Source organism: Pyrus communis, chromosome 1 (assembly GCF_963583255.1).
Source record: "Pyrus communis chromosome 1, drPyrComm1.1, whole genome shotgun sequence".
Taxonomy (NCBI): domain Eukaryota; kingdom Viridiplantae; phylum Streptophyta; class Magnoliopsida; order Rosales; family Rosaceae; genus Pyrus; species Pyrus communis.
In genome coordinates this window covers 11,965,192-11,987,782 of record NC_084803.1, presented here as the reverse complement: position 1 = coordinate 11,987,782, position 22,591 = coordinate 11,965,192, and the positions used below count along the sequence as shown (strand labels likewise).

The following is a 22,591-nucleotide window of genomic DNA, read 5'->3' as shown; positions in this document are numbered from 1 at the left end:
CGACGCCGTCAAAGTGGACCTTAACCAATCATGAACCCTGGACCCCTCAATATTAGGCCAATTTGCACATGCGGCCCAGGACATTTCTCACTTTGGTACAATTTCCCCTCGTATAGAGAAAAATGCTACACTGCCAATTTGCCATTTGAACTATCACTTAACTTTTGATTTTCCTTATGAACTTTTTAATTAGAAAATTAAGGATTTAAACTAATTTTATTGGCCAATTTCCCTTCTACCGTTAGTTTTTCATAAATTTCATCCAAATTAACGTTAACTCTTATCACATACACATCACATAACTTTCTTTTGTGGACACAAGCGTCACTTCGCTAAATTTTCAAACATAAAAGCTATAGAATCACACATATTTTCATATTTTGTATTTTAGAAATTTAAGATTTTCAATTATTTAAAAAAATGAAGCGACCGAACTACCCTAACATGTTGTGCACATGGTTCCATTTAACAGAAATTTGGATGGAATGAATGAAAAATTAACAACAAGGGGCAAATCAGCAAAAAAAATTAGTTTAAGCCCTTAATTTTTCAATTAAAAAGCTCAAAGGAAGAATCGAAAATTAAGTGATAATTCGGGAGACAAATCGTTAGTTTACGCTAGAGAAAGATAACAAATAACACAAACTTATTTATTTATTTTTTATTTTTTATCAAACACAAACTTATTTCTATGTGTAACTCCATTATGGTTTTTTTTTTTTTTTTTCCTATTGAAAGAGCAGAAATATTAAACAGAATAGCCTCTAGGCAACCCGTACATAAGTTATCGAGGTCTAGTGCATGCATTCGTTGTAGAATAAAATTCAACCAAATACAATCTTGAAAAATGAGGGGCCTAAACTAGCTAGATTATTGACATCAAAATTAATTTTTATAAACACAGGAAAAAGAAATACAATAAAACTACTGTGACAGGACTTTAATATCCTCCAATAAAACCCGCAATCACCAAGGAGCAAAGCATGCCCCTTTGATTAGAGATTTACACAAAAAATTGCAAGTATAATAAAAATGAAAAAATAAGACGAAACACTCTTATGGGAGAAGAAAGAGATAACATCTAATATCTGCAACTGAGTTGAAAATTGACGAAACCTGTTACGAAGGAGTGTGTCTTGGTATTCTTTTGTGTTTAAATTAACTTCAAAAATCAGCTCATATAAGTCACATAATGATATTAAATAGAATTTTTCCAATTGCTAAGTGTTACCTTATCGTTTTTTGTGATAATTTCTAGGCAAAAAAAAAAAAAAAAAAAAAAAAGAAGTTTAAGTGGTAAATGCACAAAAATGGAAAAACTGGGTGATATTTTTGCAATATTTCTAGAACTTATTTTAGATTGCAGGTCGTAAAGTAAGATGCGGCAATAGCGTATCCCTTACTAATACAAAAGGCCTAGAAAATCAGACTTCCAGAAGGCAAAACCAAACGGCGGTTGCCTGAAGAATTTGGCGGGTGAGAGTGAGAGAGTCGAGAGAGGGTTGGAGAAATCAATGGATAACTGAGAAGCAGATCAGAAATTGCCAGTTTTCAAGGACATAAGGCGATATTACTGTGAATTCTGCGGGATCTGCGGCTCCAAAAAGACTCTGATCGCTTCTCACATCCTCGATCACCACAAGGTTTCCAATCCCGTCTTTTTGATCAAATTATGAATTTTTCCGATTTGGTTTTTTGAATTCGAGGGATTTACTGTTGTGGGTCGATTTGGTTTTTGTATTTTCATCGAAATTTGAAGTTTTGGGTTTTATTCAGATTGATTGTGTTTATTTTTATTTAGTTTTTCTCTATTTTCTTATATGCTGTAGCAGATGGATATGGCAAAAGAGGCTGGTGGGGAAGGGGAAGGAGAGAAGGAAAAATGTAATACTTGCGAAGATTGTGGTGCTACTTTAAAAAAACCTGCACATTTGAAGCAACGCATGCAAAGCCACTCCCTTGAGGTATTTGATTGGTGTTGAATTCAAAGTTTCTTAGCTTTTACATGTTTTTGTATAGGAAAAGTATGTAATTGGCTTATTATATTTGCACTGAATCCAGTTGATGATGCTCACACAGCTTAGTTTGTGATAGTTTCATATGAGTTGATTGTGTCTGTAGCTTTCCGTACTTTTTCGATGAAGTTTACGTCATGTTTGCAACAATTGAAGATTGAAGTTTTGCAGGAATCGATATTTTTAAGAACTATCTTTTGGATAGCGTGAAGCATTGGATCCCACACAAAGCACTCCAAAATGCGAGAGGTTTTTGACTTGAATGGACCAGTATCAGGTGGGAGACCTCCTGTGAAGCTCCATCAAGCGAGCCTCAGTCACATACCTTTCAGTTTGAGGTTTGAATGCTTGAACACGTGTAGTTTGTTTGTGAATTCGCTTTAACTTATTCTCTTTACTTTTGTATGAAGTTTTCGTTATGTTTGCATCGGTTGAAGTTAGAAATTTTGCAGGAATCAACATTTTAATGAAGTATCCATTGGACAACGTGAAGCATTGGATCCCAATCAAGAACTCCAAAATGCGAGAGCGTTTGACTTGAATGGACCAGTAACAGGTGGGAGACCTCCTGTGAAGCTCCATCAAGAGAGCCTCAATCACGTAATATGTGATTTGAATTCGTGTTCATGTGGGTTTTGGAATTGTGTTTATTGGTTCATTATTTATGTTAGCTTATTCTGTACAGAGGCCATATGTTTGTTCGGTGGATGATTGCCGTTCCAGCTTCAGAAGAAAAGACCACTTAAATCGCCACCTTCTTCAGCACCAAGGGAAACTCTTTAAGTGTCCAATTGAGAACTGTAATCGTGGATTTGTTTGCCAAGGTAACATGAGCAGGCATGTTAAAGAACTTCATAGTGAGGATGGCACCTATGTTGGAAGAGGTCAGAAGCAGCATGTGTGCCAGGAAGTTGGTTGTGGAAAGGTGTTTTTATTTGCTTCAAAGTTGCAGAAGCATGAGAGTTCTCATGGTAGCTTTCATTTCTAAATCCTTATTTATGTTTTCAGCACTATGTTAATTGCAAACTAAAAACAATATCCTTCATTTCTGTAGTTCATATGGATTCAGTGGAGGCATTCTGCTCTGAAGCAGGTTGTATGAAATATTTTACCAATGGCCAATGCCTCAAGGACCATATCCTGTCCTGCCACCAACATGTTACGTGTGAGATATGTGGTTCCAAAAAGTTAAAAAGGAACATCAAAAGGCATCTACTCACCCATAAAGGAGGAGCGCCTTCAGTTGAGAGAATTAGATGCAGTTACAAGGGTTGTCTTCACACATTTTCAACTGTAAGTTGCGGCCTTGGATTGGTTGCATTATTTTGGTACAGAAAATTTATTGTTTGTTATTCTGTGTTGCCATGGTTATTTTTGACTCCTTTTCTGGTTTTGGCTGGACATTTGCAGAAATCAAATCTCACTCAACATGTCAAGGCTGTACACCTTGAAGATAAACCTTTTGCCTGTAGCTTTTCGGGGTGTGGCATGAGATTTGCATACAAGCATGTGAGAGATAACCATGAGAAGACTCGACGCCATGTTTATGCCTATGTGAGTTTTGTTCTTGGAGCATTCAATACCCTTTCTATGCATGGATTTTCAGATAAGCATCTTTCTGGGAAAATGCCACATTACAAATTCATATTTGGAACATTATTTTGATTTGCAGGGGGATTTCATAGAGGCTGACGAACAATTCCAGTCAAGGCCAAGGGGCGGCCTTAAGAGGAAGTGTCCGACCATAGAAATGCTCTTACGAAAACGGGTGACTCCACCGGATCAGTTGGGCCTAGAGCCTGAGTACCTCTCCTGGTTGCTCTTACAAGACGCGGAGGATGAGAATTGAGTCGTAGCGTTCTTGTTAAAATTACCGGACACGCATAGTAACCTATGAGAGTGAAAGCTTTAGGAATTAGGAATTTCTCAAACTGGATTTGGATGTTGGATGGTGTAATGAATCTCAACAATAAATATATATAGCATTTTTGTATTTAACAAAGTCTTTGGTAAACATTCATGGTGAGGATTGCACTACGTTTCGCACTTTTTAGATTATTCACCACTGCTGTTACTGTTTGAATTCGTTCGAACAAGCGATGTATCAGAGTAGAACCTCGACATCTGAGGTTCCCTCTCCAGGGCACCAATCACATCCTTTACAGATACACTACGTCGTGCCGCCCTTGGTTTGGGCGCGATAACTCGATCCTTTTTGTCGCCCCTTTTCTCTGCTTGTTGATTGTCCTCCATACTTCCTCCGGCTGTTGATGTAGGATTGCGGTTTACGTTGGCCGAATCATGTTGCGCATACATCAATAGATATCGTTATTTTTTGAAGCAATTTGATTGGTGTTATCAAGAGTATTTGTCGAGTGTTACCGACGCAACCAGTCAAGTAGTGTTGAGATATGTTTAGCAGTCATTACAACAAACACTAGGTGAGCACAAAAGAGACTACCAAACATTCGGAGGGTCCCCCGAGAACTTTCACATGCTTGTTTCCTGGTTTGCGGGTGATCCTGGTCCTAGGACCACCTTGGTCCCAATGTGCATCCGCCCTTATTTGCAAAGTTTTTCTTTCTTAATCACAAAAAAAAAAGGTTCAAAGTTGAGTTAGGATTATAATAGATGTTCGGTTCCTTTCAATGTAATGAAAATTTGATCCCATTACGTTTTTGACCTGTCTAACATAAAATGGTATAAAATTTGGAAAATATTATTCGCACTTCAAAAATCTCATTATACACTCATCACAAGTGTATTTTTCTTTCCAAATATAGAAAGTTTGGAGTATGGAATGAGATTTTTGGAGTGCCAATAACAACTCCCTCAAATTTGGCATCAACTATTAATGTTTAATATGTCACATTCAGTATTTAGTTGTGTAATTATAATTATGGTCGAGTGATTCTTGACCACCATTTAGATCAAAAGACCCCTTTAAAATATTATATTGTATTTACCTGGATATGATAATGAGAAGATCATCAAGGAGATTGACATAATTGTTTTTCACATTGTTTTTAAGATTTTCGAGTGAAATAATGTGTTATGCCAGCTAATATGAAATGACTGTTTTTATTACCATGTTCTATTCAAGTTTGAATTTTCTCTGTATGGAATGAGTGTTTTCATTACCACTCCTCTTGCTTCTACAGTAATTAGAAGAAAAAAAAAATGCATGGATTGGATTAAATTATTTTGGAACCTTGATAATCATGTGAATCCAAGAAAATTTGACAACGGAGCAAGGAGGATGTGACGGCACGCAACCATCCAATACCATGCGATAAGATATCGTATGAAAAATCAGTTCCCATTATTGCATATGAATCTATGATATACATAAACTGACTAAAATCACAGCCTTACAAAACTCATCTCAGTCAGATATCCATATCATGGTCTAGAAAAAAAGAATAAAAATGAAAGGCGGCAGTATACATGGAAAAATTTTCAATGCCTTAGGAACACGGTTAGGCACACTCAATGTCATAATACAAATTGTTGGAAATTTTTTTTTAAAGTATCTAACCACTTGTATTATAATATTTGATGTATCGAATCGTATTTCTGGCACTACCACATTGAATATTTTTTTCCATATAATAGCCAATACACTTCATATATAAAAAGAATAATTATTTGCAATGAACGATTACAATTTTGTGTGACACAAATATACACCTAAAATAAATTAAAAAAATCAAGAGCTTTGTACGGTGACACCACCTGCACATGTCAAGGCCAATCCTAACTATACGTATTTCTCAAGTAATTTTACCGTAGAGTACTTAGTACTATTTTGATGAAAAATTGGATACTTAGTAATCCTAAACCCTATATATATATATATATATATATATATATATATATATATATATATAACACACACACACATATATATATATATATATAATATGTGTGTGTGCTCTGATTGTTCAAGAAGAAGAGAAGTACTAATTAATAAAGATAAAAGTATAACACTTGTATATATCCATCATATATTCATATAAAAACATTTACACCTGAATTAAGCAAGCAGAGACAAGATTTTCATTATACCTATTTGTATATATACGTACAACTTCTATAAATAGTTGGATTAATGAAAAGGATGCAACACCAAACTGTTTTGCGGACTTGGTTAACTAAGTAGACTGATCAAGTACTGATGTGGGAGAGAAAGAAGCCGCTGAGTTACTATTGGTAGGCATGGACTTTGATCGCTTCATCCAAACCGAGGACGTGGACCGGTGAAACCGGCACCGGAATGAGCCTTGATGTGTCGTTGGTGAGCAGAGACATTGACCCTTTTGTGAAGTAATTGATGCAGCTTCTGCGTTGCCACCATTTTCTGGAGTTGTTGAGACTTTCAGGCCACCGCCATGTGAGGCCATGTTTTGATAGAGAATAGTGATACCAATTGAAGGAAAAGCTTTTATAAACTTATTGCCAGATTGCCTTTATATATAGGAGGAAAGTTAGAAGGGAAAAAAAAGGGATTTTATCCTCGAATAGTGTGAGGTCAGAAGTGATCAAGTAAGGCAATCAAGCTGTACCCTTGATTCCTACCCTCATTTGTCTCTTTAGTAACCAAATTATAAGAGATTTTTCAATGTGACCGTCATCCGAGATGGTACATCACGTATTACTATATAAATAGTGGGATATGTGTGTTAAAAGGTTAATAACTTAAAAATTAAAAATTTCCACCACTTACATAAAAATATTTGATGTGTATCATCCGTATTCCCGTCACAGCTAAAAATTTCTTCCAAATTAGGAATTTGTGGCAAAAGTGATTTTTGTACTATCATGTAATTCATTTATAATATTATATATCTATAAAGTGCAGTTAGTTTTTGTCATGTACAATTTATATTTAACTTTAAATTAAAAATTAACCATGATTTTTGACCGCATAATGTACGATAAACAGACATGATTGGAAGATTCACAGAGGATCCTCATTCATTATTATTATCAGATATGTGTATGGAATATTAGTTATATCATTCTTTATATTCCATTCCTATAATTAATAATATAACGTAACAGTGTAATTGTTTTACAAAAAAAATTATTCGTAGATAAGTTAATTTTGTTTTTTGTTTGTTGTTTCTAACCTACATCTGTGCTTTTCACGAAATTGATAGACTCTAAACCCTTGGTTTTATGCTAATCTGATCTAAAGGTTGAAAAGGGTGACTAAAAACAGATGAGGAGTCATTATCTCAACTTCTAAATAAATTAATCATTTTTACCAATAAATAAATAAAATAATCATGTGTTAGAGAAGAGAATAGGACAAGATCATGAAATGGATTCCATAATCCACCGACTTAAGAGTTTTGAGCTTATTCAAACTCCTCATATAATAACATTTAACCAGTATGAAAGGCAATACTGTTTTAAAAGAAAAAGTGAAAGGCAAATCATGAAATGTTTACTATTTTTGTTTGTAATGGGAATTAGAATATTTTGATTCTCGAATTTTTTTTATGTTTCTTAATACATAGTGACTAAAATTATTTTGATTTTTTTTCCCTTAATTGTACTAACACATGCGTAATAAAAAAGAAAACATAGATGACCCTCCCTACCTTGTAAATTGTAATGTACTTGAAAATTCAGGATTAAATTTAGTTATGGGGAAAATAATTGATCTTATCTCAACTCCTCCTCTTTCTTATTTCAAACTTGTCGATTCATGACTTCTGTCATTAGGAAAAAAAAAGTTGATTTGGAAGGAGACTTGAAGATAAAAAAAAGGTGATATGTTGAGGTCGGTAAGGTGAGTGGGTATAGCTGGTGGTTGCATGAAGATGAGGTTTCCCTGTGGGAGGGATTATTAAGTATACGCAATGTATGTGGCTGATTGTACACGTAGTATACATTCTGATTAATTTGCTATTTTACACCAGATCATGCATGGTCCGTATTTGTGCTCTCCCTACCCTAAGTAAAAAAGATTTGGCATCTCCCATTGTTGCTAAAGAGCAAGAGCTTTTATTGTCATCTTCCGACGACATCAAATTTTAACGATCTAAACTGTCTATTTTTCAAGTTGCTCTTCATAAATCACCTTGCAAAATATTAGCCAAATCAAAAATATTTGAGGCATTTAATTGAGTTCAAAAAAATTGACGAATACTTTGGTCTAAAGAAAACATTGAAATTTTATCGTGATAATTAAAAAGCAAATAGTTTCGGATTGAATTGATTTTTTGCAAAGATGATCTATAATATTGAGACTTACAAAGTAGACAGTTCGGATAATTGAAGTTCGATATGAAGTGGTCCTACAATTAATTCCCATTTTTGATAAAAAATGAAAATCTCTTCCTTTAAATGTCCTGTTTATATATATTGTCTTAGCCATGCATGATTTGAGCCCATATTGAAGATATGGGTTGTTCATGACTACTTGATATGTGTTCTTGTTGTTTCCGAATTAGCTAGGTTAACTTCCTCATCCATACAAATTACACGACTATTGCATCGTTTTTAATGTGTAGAAATTGAAATTGGCAATTTGTTTGTTGCGAGCTTGTTTGATTTTCACAAGCTAATGAAATTGGCAAATTTTTTTTTTCTTTTTGTTTTTAAAAGAAACGATGATAATGGATTAGGCAAGTCGAACTACTCATAAGGCTTGTTCATTAGTCTACCAAAATAATCTTATTCTCTAAACCCGCGCAAGACAGTCAGAAAGAACCAAGACTCTGGAATTAACCATCAATTACAAAGTAGACAAAATAAAAATGTGGTATAGTTTTTAAAGCAAAGAATGCTTGTAAGTAATAGTTTGGTTCTGCAAGACGATGAATGTTCATACAATTTATTTCTTCTTAGAAGAAACCATTTTTCTATGTACGTAATGTTAATTTCAAATACATCTTTGAAATCAAACACAAACATACCAGGCTATGCATGCGCTGTCTCATACTACAGCAATTTCAACTTGAATTACACGGTTATATATATCCTTGTATTATGTTATCTTATCTTTATAAATTATATCCTTGTAGGAATATGTATGAAATGATACCCCACCAACCTTTTTTAGTTTTTTTATTTTCTTTTGGCGTGGTGCCTAACACCTTCCCCAATCCAATCCCTTCAAGTTTCGTTTTCGTTCGATGATAGCGATGACCTTTTTAAGTTATCAAGATGGCATATATATATATATATATATATATTAAATTCAACAATGCAAGTCGGCTGGCTTGTTACGATTCTTCTTTTATCTATTGCTCATTACTCATCTGAACTTAATTTAAGCTCCAAGAATTGTACTTTGGTTTGATTAATCTACCTTGGGATGTATCCATTTATGTCTATATCACTTATCGTAAATCTATCTTGAACTGTGAATATGTCTTTGTACATCTAAACACACTCAACAAAATAGACACAAGTAAATGTACCACCAGTTTCATAACGGATTTTCTCGCCTACTGCACTCTAAATTGGCAATAAAATGACTTACTAATTGGTTATCCTTTAATAATACTAGCTCTTTTAAAAAATTGAGACTTTTTTTAGTGACTTGCAGTTCAAATGGTTAAGAGAACATTACTTCTCATTCGAGTTTTCCCTTAATAATGTTTGCATACATATATATAAAAGAATTGATTATTTGATTTCGGGTTTATATGTGAGAATCCAATGATCGAAAGATCCATTTGCTAACCATTTAATTTGTTTTTACATTTTCACTTTAATATAGCTTACACATATGGCAAACACAAAAAGTAAAAACTAAAAACAAAAGTTATTTTTTCGACAAAAAAAAAAAGTTATTTCTTTGACCAAAAAAAAAAGAAATTATTTATCTTAAAAAACGAAGTAGTTATTAACAGATCTAAATCGTAAAAACAGACCTAAATGCGATTATCGGTGTATGAACGCACGGCATGTCATACGGGGTAAGAAAAATTGGATAAGTTCAGAAAAATAAAATGTCAATGATGCCCGAGTGTTCCTTCTTCATCTGACCGGATCCACTATGCATTGAAAGTAACAAGCTAAATAAAAATGGAAAAGAAAAAAAAAATAATTAACAGACAAAAATACAAAAAAAGAAAATGAAAAAAAAAAGGCAGCTAGAAAACAACTACCAGTCAAGGAACAAACTACCAGTCAGTTTGATCTTTTGGTTTTCTTCTCTCTGTGGGGGCTCATAAGTGCCCTTGCTAAGTTATCACTTTCAAACGAAGAAATCTTGTCTCTGTTGTTCCTGAATTTCTGTGAATTTTCGAGAAAAAAGTTGGAAGTAATTTTAATCGAGAAAGATCCATGGCGAGACCTGGCAATAAGAATATACAAGCCAAGCTGGTGGGTATGTCTTCCTTTTTATTTTTACTTTTTTCTTTCATTCGCTTAATTCGTTGTATGCATGATCTATTGAGTTATTGCTAATTACTATTTTGCGAGGTTAATTGAGTTTTGATATGATTTTGATTAACTTGATGAGCACCATCCACGATGATATATGATATGACTTTTAGGCTTGATTATAGCGATGGTTCCTGAATTAGGATTCTCGCAGATTGCAATTAACTCAACGAGCAGTGTTTTATATATATATATATATATATATGAAGGAGTCAAATGCTTTTTCTATTCACTTAGCTGTTAGATTGTTAAAATTGTCACATTTTATCAATAAATATAATTTCGCATTGAAATTTTTGTAAATTGGTTAACTTCGTTATTATGATTGCTTCCAGGTACTTCTTGGGGACATGGGAACTGGGAAAACAAGTTTGGTATTGAGATTTGTGACTGGAAAATTTTTGGAGTACCAGGTTTCACTTTGGATCAAATTTTAATTTCTTTGTACAAAATGTAGAATGCTAGAATATTTGTTCATGGCTTTTAATTAATATGAGTAGTGTATAAATTGCAGGAGTCAACAATTGGAGCAGCTTTCTTCACTCAGGTTCTGTCACTAAATGAAGCTACTATCAAATTCGATATATGGGACACCGCCGGCCAGGAACGGTACCACAGCCTGGCTCCAATGTACTACCGCGGTGCTGCTGCAGCTGTTGTGGTGTACGATATCACAAGCATGGTATGGAGACTGGTCCAGAACGGTTTCTATCGTTACGTTTGTTGCTAGGTCTTCTCATGTTCATGTTTGTCACATAATGCCTTGAACATTTGTTGATAATCCAAAATGGCTGCAGCAGCTTAATATGCTCACTGATTGGCAACAGAAAGATTTCTATTAAGAAGCTTCAACCTCTAGAACTTCGGATAATACTTTTATGGCTCGCTTGGCACCTAGGATTGGATTGGATTGTTATTTGTCGAATGATTGAATAACGCTTTACTAATGATATTTCTTATGTTCAATATGTGGTGTGTTTTGCTGCAGGATTCATTCCTTCGGGCGAAAAAATGGGTTCTAGAAGTGCAACGACAAGGTGGAAGCATGCCAGTTTTTGTACTTAAAAGTTTCATTTTCAATTAGTTTTCGCATCAATTCGAATGAAGTTTGATATTTGTTCAAGATAACTGAAATTTGTTCAATATTTTTCATATCAGCAAATCCAACCTTAATAATGTTCTTGGCTGGTAACAAGGCTGATTTGGAAGATAAGAGAAAAGTAGGGTCTGAGGTATTCACTCTTCACCAGGACACATTTCGTACATGTAATTTATTGATTCTTCAAGTTTCTCTCATGAAATTTATTTTTGGCTGCAGGAAGGTGAGCAATATGCCAAGGAAAATGGTTTGGTTTTCATTGAAACATCTGCAAAAACTGCACAGAATGTAAATGAGCTCTTCTATGAAATAGGTACATACTTATCAGCCTTTCATAATGTTTTTCTTTTCTGATACCAGTGATATTCTACTTTAAACTAATCTAAATTGCGGGGAAGAGGATTCAAACTTGGGTGTATAGAGGGAGCATATCTCCTCTAATTGACTAATGTGGCTACGCCCATGTCTCCCACCCTATATAATGTTTGGAATAATATGTATTCCAAGTTTTCCGCTTGATCTGAAATATTTGGGCAGTATTCGAGTTGTATGATCCCATTCCATCAGTCCATCAGCAAATATTCTTGAAAAACGCTTATGAAAACAAGTCTTTTTTGCAGCAAAAAAACTGGCCAAAGCTAGCCCTTCTCGTCAAAGTGGGATAAAATTGCATAGCAGATCACCGCAAAACAGCAGGAGAATGTTCTGTTGCTCTTGAGTCTTGATGATTTCGGTATGCATTTTCTTTCGCTGTATCTTGCCTCGTTATCAATTTTGGTCACCGTGTCTTATTTTCTGTTAAATTCGACGATTACAAAGCTACTAAACTTCTTTTAACAGGATTGTGAACAATTTCAAGGACATGGTTCAACAAGATGGAGAAACTAACTAAAACTGCGGCTGTATCAGAAATGAATATCCATCTGCAAGCTCTGCCGACCTGCTACAAGATATGAATTTCCTTAGTTTATGTTGTACAAATTATAAGAATTATTTCATTATGTTAATTGATGTTAAAGAGTGATTGTGGAACATAATTATAATGAGAAGCAAAATTTCACTCATAAAAACGTGTCATGGCAGTGAGTAAAACAATCTACGCTTTCTTGGTGTAGCTTGAAAGATCAATAAAGTTTTGCCCGCAAAGGTTGAAAAATAACCTACCTATATATCCCCGTCCCATGAGATATACTCATGTGCGCTCGAGTAGTGGGGCAGTTGTTCCTAACACTCTCATCAACACATGAAGAGTGGTGTCGGAACAATTGTCCAAAAACTTGATTGCAGTATGTTTTTCTTTCTTGCGGAGGAGAGAGAGGTACACTACGACGGGGATGGGGAAGTTCCTCTTGTTAGCTTGTTCACCAGTGCACAACGGAAAGATATTATTGGTTGTAACCGTTCTACTATTTCGCTCTACACATCTCTCTCGTTACATGATTGGTCACGTGATAAAATAACCAAATACACACACTCTCTCATTCTTACCGAAGTGGACAAAAACCTCCAGCAGGTTTCAGTTGGATTGTTTATCTCAAATCGATGTCCCTAAAAAACAGACTTTTCTTTTATTTTTTTTTATTTTTAAATTTGTATCTTTTGTTTATTTGTTGAATTTTTGTTAGTCCACCATTTCCCGTTCACGTGCACACTCATCCAATTTCTCACGATCCCGAACGGAAAATAAACGTGTAATATGTAGAAAAATGAAATGAAACCGCTTCTCCATAAACTAGTACAAAAGCAGGTGAAAACAAGAAAAGTACTTCTGGCTCTCTGCTTCTGCAGTTTGGGAGGGAAGGAAAAGAGAGAGAAGCATGGCATGGCTTGGATGGACGAGCCATGGCCAACGCATGCAGTGAAATGCTGATCGGAGCACCGTCTTCCCATTTACCAAAAACTTACCATCATGGATATTACTGTGACGGTGTCTTATGTCAATCACAAATTATCACTCATTTCATTTGTCGCACTTAATATTGAGTGATTAGTTTGATATTCCGCCGTGATGAAAACAACCCTCAAAATGTCACAGAGACATTTGAAGCTAGTAACATAGTGCCATGTGTTATTAATGTTGCAAAAAGCATTGTATTATTAGTTAGGGATGCAAAAGTAACGTTCGAATGATGCATGTAAGTGTCTCAATACAGAAGAATAACTTACGTAAGAATATCGGCCACGTCATTTGTACATCTCAAAAATGAGGCCTCTAGAGAATTGCCCTAACAGGGCAACTCTATCAAAAATAGATCTATGCATTTGATCATACCTAACCCATGTGAACCTGGTCAATATGAGAATTGCTCCAGTAGGGCAACTCTATCAAAACATTGGCACCGTTTTAGGAAAGTCATTCTTTCCCACTGTAGATCACAAAAAACCCATTTGTGACAAGATAATATCCTAAACTACGAGGAGAATTACAAAGAGAGAGTTGAACTTGGATGCACAAAACCAGATACAAATATAATACATTAACCAACCTACCTAATTCGCATTTGCTACGAAAAAAAGAATATAACTAAAATTTAAAAAAAAAAATTGAAAAAACGAAGAAATACAAAAGCTCTAATTAATCACCATGAAGGAGAAGTGGAAGGAGAACCAGAGGAGGAGGAAGAGTGGCCATTGTTACTATTGGAATCACTACCCGAAGTGCCTAGAGACCTTGCATCCCTGAGAGAAACAGAGCAAGCCTCCGCAGGGTGCTTCTTCAACGGAGTCAAAGGAGGCGTGGTAATTGGGTTTGACGGACCTGAGGGGGTTGGTTGCGCAACCTCTTCGTCCCCGGAGCTTGAAGAAGAAGAACCCCCCATTTCCATCCTTGATGGCGACATGTCCGGCGTTTGGAAAGGAGTGTTTGTTCCGCTTGCCCTGCCGATCGTTTCGTTGTCGTAAATGGGGCTGGAAATGTACACAAAATGCTCTGCAGCTCCACCCCCGCAACCGCTGCTGCCGCCACCAGCTTTTTCGTTATAATTAGCACCGTGACTGGGACTAATTTTGTCATCTGGGGTTGGTTGCGGGGAAGTTACAAAAGAAATTGATGGGGGAGCGGATTGACATAATTATCCCTATATGGCAGGGAGATGTGTTTGTTAACATTTCTTGGTTTTGGACCGGGATGTCGAAAACTTGGAGGAGGCTGAGAGTGCTGCTTCTTCGTAACCGCACAGTATTCTTCACTGGAAGAAACCGGTAGGGAAAGGAAGCTTGTCGGAGCGCAAAGAATGCCTAAGAAGCTGCCGAGAGAAGGGCCGGTTAGGTGGTCTTGAGACTGCTGTGCTGAGGGCAGATGAGGAGCGGCTGCAGAGTCAGCGACGATGTTGGCGTAGCTGTTGGTTTTGTGCTGGCGTCGGCGGAGGAGGAGTGAGCAGTAGAGCTCGGCCAGCAGCACCAAGATCAAGCCTAAGACTATGGTGAGGGTCACCACCATCACCAGTGTGTCCCCCATTATCACCTTCGACGTGCCCTTCATTTCTTTCCCCCCCCCCCCCCCACTTTCTCTCTCTAGACTGTGGTGGACTGAGGGACGAGAAGAGTGTCCTGGTGTTATATTGGAGGCTGAGCACCGAGCAGATTTATTATTTTGGCGGGAAACAGTACGTTACCTATGACAAGGGAAGGGAACGTAGAGGGGCGAATGGTCCTGGGGAATGTGGAAGGGCAAATGGTCCTGGGGAATGTAAAGGCTTTCCATTCTGACAATCAAGGCCAAATTAGTCATTTGGCACTGACACTAAACCACAAATTTACCTCTCTATCCTTGATTGAAGACAAAATTTCCGAAAGTGTGTAGCCGTTATTTATGATGAACACCACTCAACAAGAAGCATTCTCAATTCTCAAACTCAATTATCCATTGAAACTCAAGACATTATAACAAATTCTACAATGATGACTCCAATGATTTGAAATTTCGGTAATATATGATTTATTAGACGCAGTGTGAGGTAAAAAAGACCAACCGTCGGAAGCCACTGTGCCACTCAACTACCGGAAACAATGGTCGCCATCGAGCTCATACAGTTAAGATTCTTGCTTTTACCCTTTACATTCCTCTTAGGGCTGCAAATTGGGCGGCCAAATCTTCGTAGTCTGGGAGCTTGGGATGCACATGCTTAGCTGGATTGGACCTGTAGGGTTGAAACGAAGCCGCACGAGCAAATACTTTGGGTGCCTCTGATGGACCGCTATGTTCATGAGGAAGGGAAACTGATCTTACTGCTGTTGGAACCATTTCCGACTCATCTCTGCTTGCGTGTCTTGGGGATTCACCAACACCAGTGCCTGCATGCTGTGCGTGATGACTTCTCGGCTTTCTTCTTGACAATTCTGAGTCCAAGTTAGATGGCTTTTTACTGTAATGAATCAGAAGCTCGTCCATTCTCCTCTCTTCTTCATCCTTCTTATAGTGCTCGTCATCAAACAACAGTTGTAGACCTCGTCGTGACTCATCCGTTCTCCTGCTTCTTGTTTTTCTGATTGCAACTTCTGTATCTTCACTGTTTCCAGCATCATTGTGAGAGGACCGTGATCTTGAGTGTCTCCTCCTAGAAGATCTTGGTTTTGGTATGTGGTTGCTAGATGCATCATCCCGATGAGCACGATCCTTCTCATGATCATGACTATTAACTTTTGTAGCAGCAGGCTTCTCATCCTCATCATCAGATCCTACGCTTACCCCTCTGAGTATATTGTCAACAAAGGCTATGTTATACGCTACAGGATCCTTAGTGATGCTCTTGCTGCCAGAACCATCCTTGACTTCATGTTTTCTATCTTTTGCTTTGGCATTTGGTTTCACATACGGAGGAGGGACCCCATAATTGTAGGGGGGCTTCAACTTAGGTGTCTCTTCTTCTTTAATTCCTAATTTTGAGTCATTTTGTTTGCCACCATAATTGTCACCAGCAAATAAGCCTTGACCGTTGCTTTTCACATGAGGTCCAGCAACACTTGGCTGTACACGAGGTAAAGCTTCATGGAAGTCTCTTTTAGGAACATTGTTCCCCCTCTCGTGATGCCTTTCCTGTCCTTTTCCTTGAGATGAACTGTCTGATCTAACTGACTTTGGGGGAGCATCCTCCCTTCTATTCCAAGCTTCATATTTGTGAGAAGCCAATTCTTGCCTTTCCCGGAACAAAATTCCATGGCCATCTTTTTCCATGACAGTATCTTCCCTGGCACCGAGAGACTTATGTTCTATCCCAAAGGGTCTATGCCTCGTTTGAGGAACGTGATCATCTTTTTTCAATACAGTACCGAGCTTCTCCTTGTGTAATTTCTGAGCATCATTAAGATCAAATCTCCTTTCTGTGGGTAAAAGATTATGTTCTTTTGGGACTGCAGATTTCCCAGTAGACAATTTGCTTTTATCGTCACTAACATGGGAAGGCCCGTAAGTTTTTGGCTTGTCCTGCAAGGTCCAGTCCACAAGTGACGTTTAATTTGAGAGAGCAATGCTTTTGACCATGAATTCCTCATTCTATCTGATATAGGTGTTATGGCAACAACAGAGTAGGACATACCTGTGTAAACGCAGGAGGAGGTTTTGCCATCCTCTGTTCAAAGGCCTTGGAGTCCCAATTTATTGAGAACTCTACTGCTATGTCTTTCAATAACTGAACCTTCTTCTCCAGTGTAGGAGGCTTTGAAGCTATGTTCTCAACAAACTATCAATTAATAATGCAGTAGGTTAGCTTAAAGCAGTTACGGATGCATAAAGTTCTATATGAGCATGTCGATAAAGAATTACCTTTTGATTCACAAAATACTCCAGAGAATTCGCGTATCTCTCTTGAAAAAGTTGCCTAAGGTCACGCAATTCTGGTAAATCAGAGAACCTTGCAGCAGCAATCATCAGCGATGACACAGGTTCCTTACATTCCTCAGGGCAATCACTACAGAGAAAATAGCATAGCAAAGGGAACGTTATCTTGAGTTTCACTACAGGACTGTCATTTCCTTTAGCAGGAAACTGAACAAATTGTTCGGATTATTTCCTAATGTGCATAATATTAGAGAAATAACATCAGATTAACAGACAAAATGGAGCAATGACATAGAATCAGCTGAAAATATCTGGGGCAGAACCATAGACAAGTTGTGTTTATGAGAATTGCAATCACGTGACAATATGTCCACACTTCTTTACGCATTTTTACTGAAACCAATATTTTCCCAACAGGTATTTCCCCTAGTCGAAACAAATTACCTCACTTGATGTCTCCTTTCTCATCAACAGGGGTAACCGTATCTTATCAAGCCACTTAACGAGAAAATGTCAACTAAATCTACACCCATTTTTGCGACTTCTAACACAATCAGCCACAAATTATACAAATGTACATATCATATAACACAATAATTCACAAAATTGACCATAACATGTAGAGAAGAAACATATTAAAATAGCATAAAATTGGTATAAAGTGTTCCAATCCAATATCAAAAGAGCGGTTGCACACTAAATAGGTAAAGAAAATTGAGTGATCGGTTTTGGCAGCAAAGAATCTCTAAATTCCCACGACAACTCAAGAATGTACCTTTCTTTCTGCATAACTGAAAGATTCTTGAGCACCAAATCACAGCATCGCTCAACGAAGTCATAACACGAAGAAAGGATCAACTCCGCTGTGAGTCCATCAGCCTGCATTTACCAAATATAGCATGCTCTTGCTTTAGGTGCACAAGTAGGCAAAACAAAACTTAGTCCACATCACCAACATATTTTGTCTGATTTCCGATTAATTAAAAACCTTGCACATTTTATTTAATTTAATCCAACGATTCTTATCCTTTTCAAAGAGCAAATATCGTAAAATACAAAAAGGCAGAAAAACAAATTTTCTCGGCGACCAAACAGATTACAGAAAATTCAAAATTGCACCCAAAAAATGAAATTAAAGAATCAAAATCGAAGAGCAGAGTAATCAATCAATCTCACCCTTCCGAAAGCATTGATATCAAGGCCATTGGTGAGCAGATCAGCGATATCCTTCTTCAGAAACTTCTGCGTTGCGTTCCTCTTCCTCCGTATCACATCGATCCGAGTCTTCGTCGATTTAATCAGCGATTTGCTGCAAATCAAAACATGCAGAATATATATATAAGCACATACATATTTCTATTCTGATATACATACAGAGGTAGATGCAAATCATGCAACTATATACGGAGAGAGATCTGAGGGCAAACGCAAACCATTTGGAGGCAAATCCACGGCCCAGCAGCCCGTCCAACATTTTTCAATAACTCGGTGAACGATTCGACTCAGCGACTCAGCATGTATGAGCACGCTTGACAGAAGCTCGCAGTGCAATAGAACAAGAACAATAACAGCAAGAAAGGTAGAAGAAAAAGAAGTCTCTCTCTCTCCTCTCTCGCTCTCGCTTTTCTGAAGCCACTTCAGGACATTTTTCGAACTCACTCGGCCACTAAGCTGATGGGAGAGAGAACTTTTGTGACAAGGTCCTTGCGCTTTCACCTTTCACCTTTCACAACGACGTTGACGCGGGTAACGACTGGTTTTTATAACGTTACTGAGGGTGTTTTGGGGAAATAAGCGCGGATTTGGTGGGTTTGGAGATCGTGGCCGTTGGAAGAGGAGGGTGTGCGGTGGGAGGTAGAGTCATCAAGTCAAGGTGAGCAAATGACGAGTCAGCCCTCCAGGAGTTGATAGAATCTGCTGAGCTGGACCCAGACCGTCAAGTGCTTTATTTTTGGGTCACATTCCTTAATTTTTTCATTAACCTTTTTAATAATAATAATTATTTATAATTATATATTGCTTTCATGGGACAATGAAATGATCATTTTCGGTCTGACAGAAATAAAGGAAGACCGTTGATAACGGCCAATTAACCGATTTATCAGAAATTGGTCTGAAAAAAATGATTTTCTTTTTTGGATGGTACACAGATTAGCCAATCTACGAAAGAAAAAATGGCAGTTTCTCGACAATGGATGACGTCCTCAGCTCGGTCATGACATCGATGGGTCTTTGGTTGGCAAGATCTCTCTCTGTCGGCAGCCTATCCCTTGAGCTTAAATTATTATTTATTTTTTGAGTAAACTGCTAATTTGCCTTCTGAACTATCATTGAACTTTCGATTTTCCCCTGAACTTTTTAATTGAAAATTTAAGGATTTAAACTAATTTTTTTGTCTAATTTCCTCTTAACCGTTAGTTTTTTATAGATTTTATCCAAATTATCGTGAACTTTTATCATGCACAAACCACGTAACTCTCCTTTGTGAACAAAAGCGTCACTTCACTAGACCTTCATACACAAAAGCTATAGAATCACACATATTTGCATAGGTTTGTATTTTAGAAATCCAAGGTTTTCTATTATTTTAAATGATGAAGCGACCAACTACCCACACATGTTGTGCATATGCTTCTATTTAACAGAAATTTAGATGGAATGAACGAAAAATTAACAGCAGGGGCAAATCGGCCAAAAAAATTAGTTTAAGTCCTTAATTTTCCAATTAAAAAGTTAAGGGGGAAATCAAAAGTTAGGTGATAATTCAGGGGAAAATCGAAAGTTTACTCTTTATTTTTTAACTTAATTTTAATGCTTTTAATTAATTTTTATTTGATTTTAAAAAATTTCACATGATAATATTTAATTAGAATTGTGGGTCTCATATATTTATCACATCATCTACTAATAGAAGTTTGACGAAATTGATTTGTGTCACTCATATTCAAATATTACATTGATCGAATAACTCCATGTCTCCTTTCTTCAACAAAGATATTATATTTTATTCAAAGAGTAATGTTAAGGAGATTAAATATTTAGACAAAATTTGTTAAATCATATGACGTGTTTGTTGATGATTGAATTGTTGATTAACGTTTTTATTTTTTATTGATGACACATCACATGTTTTACAAATTTAGTCTAGAAATATTGTTTACCAAGCATTACTCTTATTCAAAATATAATGGATAGAATATGTCAATTATTTTGAGATTTTCTAGTAGTCTCCGCAATATTCTTTATTTTAATATTTTTGTTCATTGAATACTTAATCAAGAAGGTGATAATTAAAATTTGGGTAAATTATATATAACTATCTCAACTATTGGGTCATTAACGGTTTCATACCTCGTCTTTAAAAAGTTTCAATGTCATACCGTATCTTCGAATTTGTTGCAATGTCATACCTTCTGTCAGTTGTCTGTCAATTATTCTGTTAAATGCTGACGTGGCTTGAGGCGAAACCCGCTTTCTATTAAAAAATTAATTAGATATTTAAAAAATTAAAATACAATTATTTTAATATTTTTATAAAAAGAAGGTGGGATCCGCCCACCTTCTTCCCTCCCACCTGTCTCCCCCCTGCACCCTTCCTCCCTTCACTCCAGAAACAACCCCCCCCCCCCTCCCTCGCGCCCTCTCTTCCTCAATCTCCTCATCCCTCCCCCTCCACCTCCTCCTCCTCCTGCTTCACTAACCTCCCCACACCTCTCCCCCTTTCTCTCTCTGTCTTCCTTGAAACCAAACCCAGACCTTATTCGAGGCATTCATCTTCAACAGCGGCTTCAACCTCTCGTCGGTGCGACACGCGCCCATAACCTGCATAACAAGCGCTTCTAGCCAGTGCAAAACGCGGTCCTCCCTAATGTTCTGCTGGAGCAACAGATCTCCATCTTCTTCGTTAACAAGTACCCCCGTCAACCGCTCCTCGAGCCCAATCTCACTCCTCGACGCTGGTTCAGCGTCGGATCTCCCCACACCGTTCAAAGGCGACGAGTTCTCTAATTCCCCACCGTTCGATTGATCCCCAACGCGATCGATCTCGTTGTTCGTTTGTAAATCTCACTCTCCATAGTTAGTCATCGCAAATAATTGGGGAAATTTCCTAGAAATCTCAAATCGCCTTGATAGATTTGAAACCCTAATCGAATTCAATTCTTTTTGTTAAATTAAATTAAATTTTTTAATTTGGTTTCCAAATCTGAATCGGAAGCCCTGGAGCCGATTGAGATTGAATCCGGAAAGGAAGATTGAATTGTCGGTTGCGTGGGTGAGGAGAGAGAGGGAGATAATGAGGTTTTTTTAGAGCGAGAAGAAAATAACTCTGCTGCAAAAATATTTTTTTATAAAAATATTTAAGTAATTGTATTTTAATTTTTTTAATAGAAAGTGTGTCACGTCACAAGCCACGTCAACATTTAACAGAATAATTGACAGACAACTGACGGAATGTATGACATTGCAACAAATTTGAAGATACGGTATGACATTGAAACTTTTTAAAGACGAGGTATGGAACTGTTAATGACCCAATAGTTGAGGTAGTTCTGTGTAATTTACCTTTAAAATTTAACTACAAATTTTTTTATTGTTTTTTTTATTTTGAGGAAAAAGGCAATATTTCATTTCATTTCCAAAGTTGACAAATTAAGAATTACATGACAAAGAGAGGTCCTCCTCAAGTGTATCACAAATGATAATTGCAGGTTCATCAAACCAAGTATTCACACCCCCGAGTGGAGGGAGAACCTAGCGAGTCTATGGGCAACTAAATTTGCTTGGCGATCAATATGGAAAACAAAAACTTCAGCGATCAAACGCATCAGGAATATCGCATCCTCAATGATTGGTCCAATGAAAAACAAATCCATCGAAGGTACGCCTAATGCAGAAATGATCTGAAGTGCATCACTCTCTAAATTAACATTTTGATATCCCCTTTCAGTCGCCAACTCAAGCCCAGTTCGAACAGCGAGGGCTTCAATTTGTGCCAGGGAGTGCTGCTACTTACACCTTCCAGGACAACTACACAAAGTTATACAATATAAGATATTTCGAAACAAAATAAAGTTTTCAGTTAACTCGAACAGATCCATCTGCAGAGTCAGAAAGCACACAGCACTGTCACATTCCACGTCTGCAAGCTTCCGCTGCTCTGCATGCCCCATTCATAGAAAGTTAGAAACCTACGTGGATGGATTAGGCTTTACGGCTTTGCATCACCGCCCCACCGCTTACGGAATCGACCAAAGCCATCCAATTAGTCACATGATTAATTAAATTAATCCACTT

General features: G+C 37.0%; 4 protein-coding genes across 6 annotated transcripts; 2 read left to right on the top strand and 2 right to left on the bottom strand.

Moving 5' to 3' along the window:
- The first annotated feature begins 1,375 nt into the window (after window positions 1-1,375).
- Window positions 1,376-4,051, top strand: LOC137742049 (transcription factor IIIA-like). Of its 2 annotated transcripts, XM_068481791.1 has the most exons (8): window positions 1,376-1,643; window positions 1,833-1,964; window positions 2,187-2,353; window positions 2,468-2,615; window positions 2,701-2,986; window positions 3,070-3,308; window positions 3,426-3,569; window positions 3,688-4,051. In XM_068481791.1, exons 3-8 carry the CDS (start codon window positions 2,256-2,258, stop codon window positions 3,862-3,864), a joined length of 1,092 nt encoding a protein of 363 aa, XP_068337892.1. In that variant the 5' UTR covers window positions 1,376-1,643; window positions 1,833-1,964; window positions 2,187-2,255; the 3' UTR covers window positions 3,865-4,051. The 2 variants fall into 2 exon arrangements, with proteins under 2 accessions (XP_068337892.1, XP_068337901.1); XM_068481800.1 differs by lacking the exons at window positions 2,187-2,353; window positions 2,468-2,615 and having other exon boundaries at window positions 1,377-1,643; window positions 3,688-4,049.
- A 6,122-nt stretch (window positions 4,052-10,173) lies between these two features.
- On the top strand, window positions 10,174-12,683 carry LOC137744442 (ras-related protein RHN1-like). Of its 2 annotated transcripts, XM_068484254.1 has the most exons (8): window positions 10,174-10,361; window positions 10,757-10,834; window positions 10,936-11,103; window positions 11,410-11,458; window positions 11,580-11,653; window positions 11,740-11,833; window positions 12,141-12,253; window positions 12,361-12,681. In XM_068484254.1, the coding sequence occupies exons 1-7, from the start codon at window positions 10,323-10,325 to the stop codon at window positions 12,236-12,238; spliced, it is 600 nt and encodes a 199-aa protein (XP_068340355.1). In that variant the 5' UTR covers window positions 10,174-10,322; the 3' UTR covers window positions 12,239-12,253; window positions 12,361-12,681. The 2 variants fall into 2 exon arrangements, with proteins under 2 accessions (XP_068340355.1, XP_068340359.1); XM_068484258.1 differs by lacking the exon at window positions 10,757-10,834 and having other exon boundaries at window positions 12,361-12,683.
- A 1,416-nt stretch (window positions 12,684-14,099) lies between these two features.
- On the bottom strand, window positions 14,100-14,977 carry LOC137745654 (probable endo-1,3(4)-beta-glucanase An02g00850). Its single transcript, XM_068485684.1, has 2 exons — window positions 14,659-14,977; window positions 14,100-14,533 (listed from the first exon to the last, which is right to left on the bottom strand). The coding sequence occupies exons 1-2, from the start codon at window positions 14,975-14,977 to the stop codon at window positions 14,100-14,102; spliced, it is 753 nt and encodes a 250-aa protein (XP_068341785.1).
- Window positions 14,978-15,365: 388 nt separating this feature from the next.
- On the bottom strand, window positions 15,366-18,957 carry LOC137747306 (uncharacterized). The gene is made up of 6 exons (XM_068487400.1): window positions 18,730-18,957; window positions 18,473-18,605; window positions 18,072-18,175; window positions 17,282-17,426; window positions 17,055-17,198; window positions 15,366-16,942 (listed from the first exon to the last, which is right to left on the bottom strand). Exons 1-6 carry the CDS (start codon window positions 18,768-18,770, stop codon window positions 15,575-15,577), a joined length of 1,935 nt encoding a protein of 644 aa, XP_068343501.1. The 5' UTR covers window positions 18,771-18,957; the 3' UTR covers window positions 15,366-15,574.
- Window positions 18,958-22,591: the final 3,634 nt, after the last annotated feature.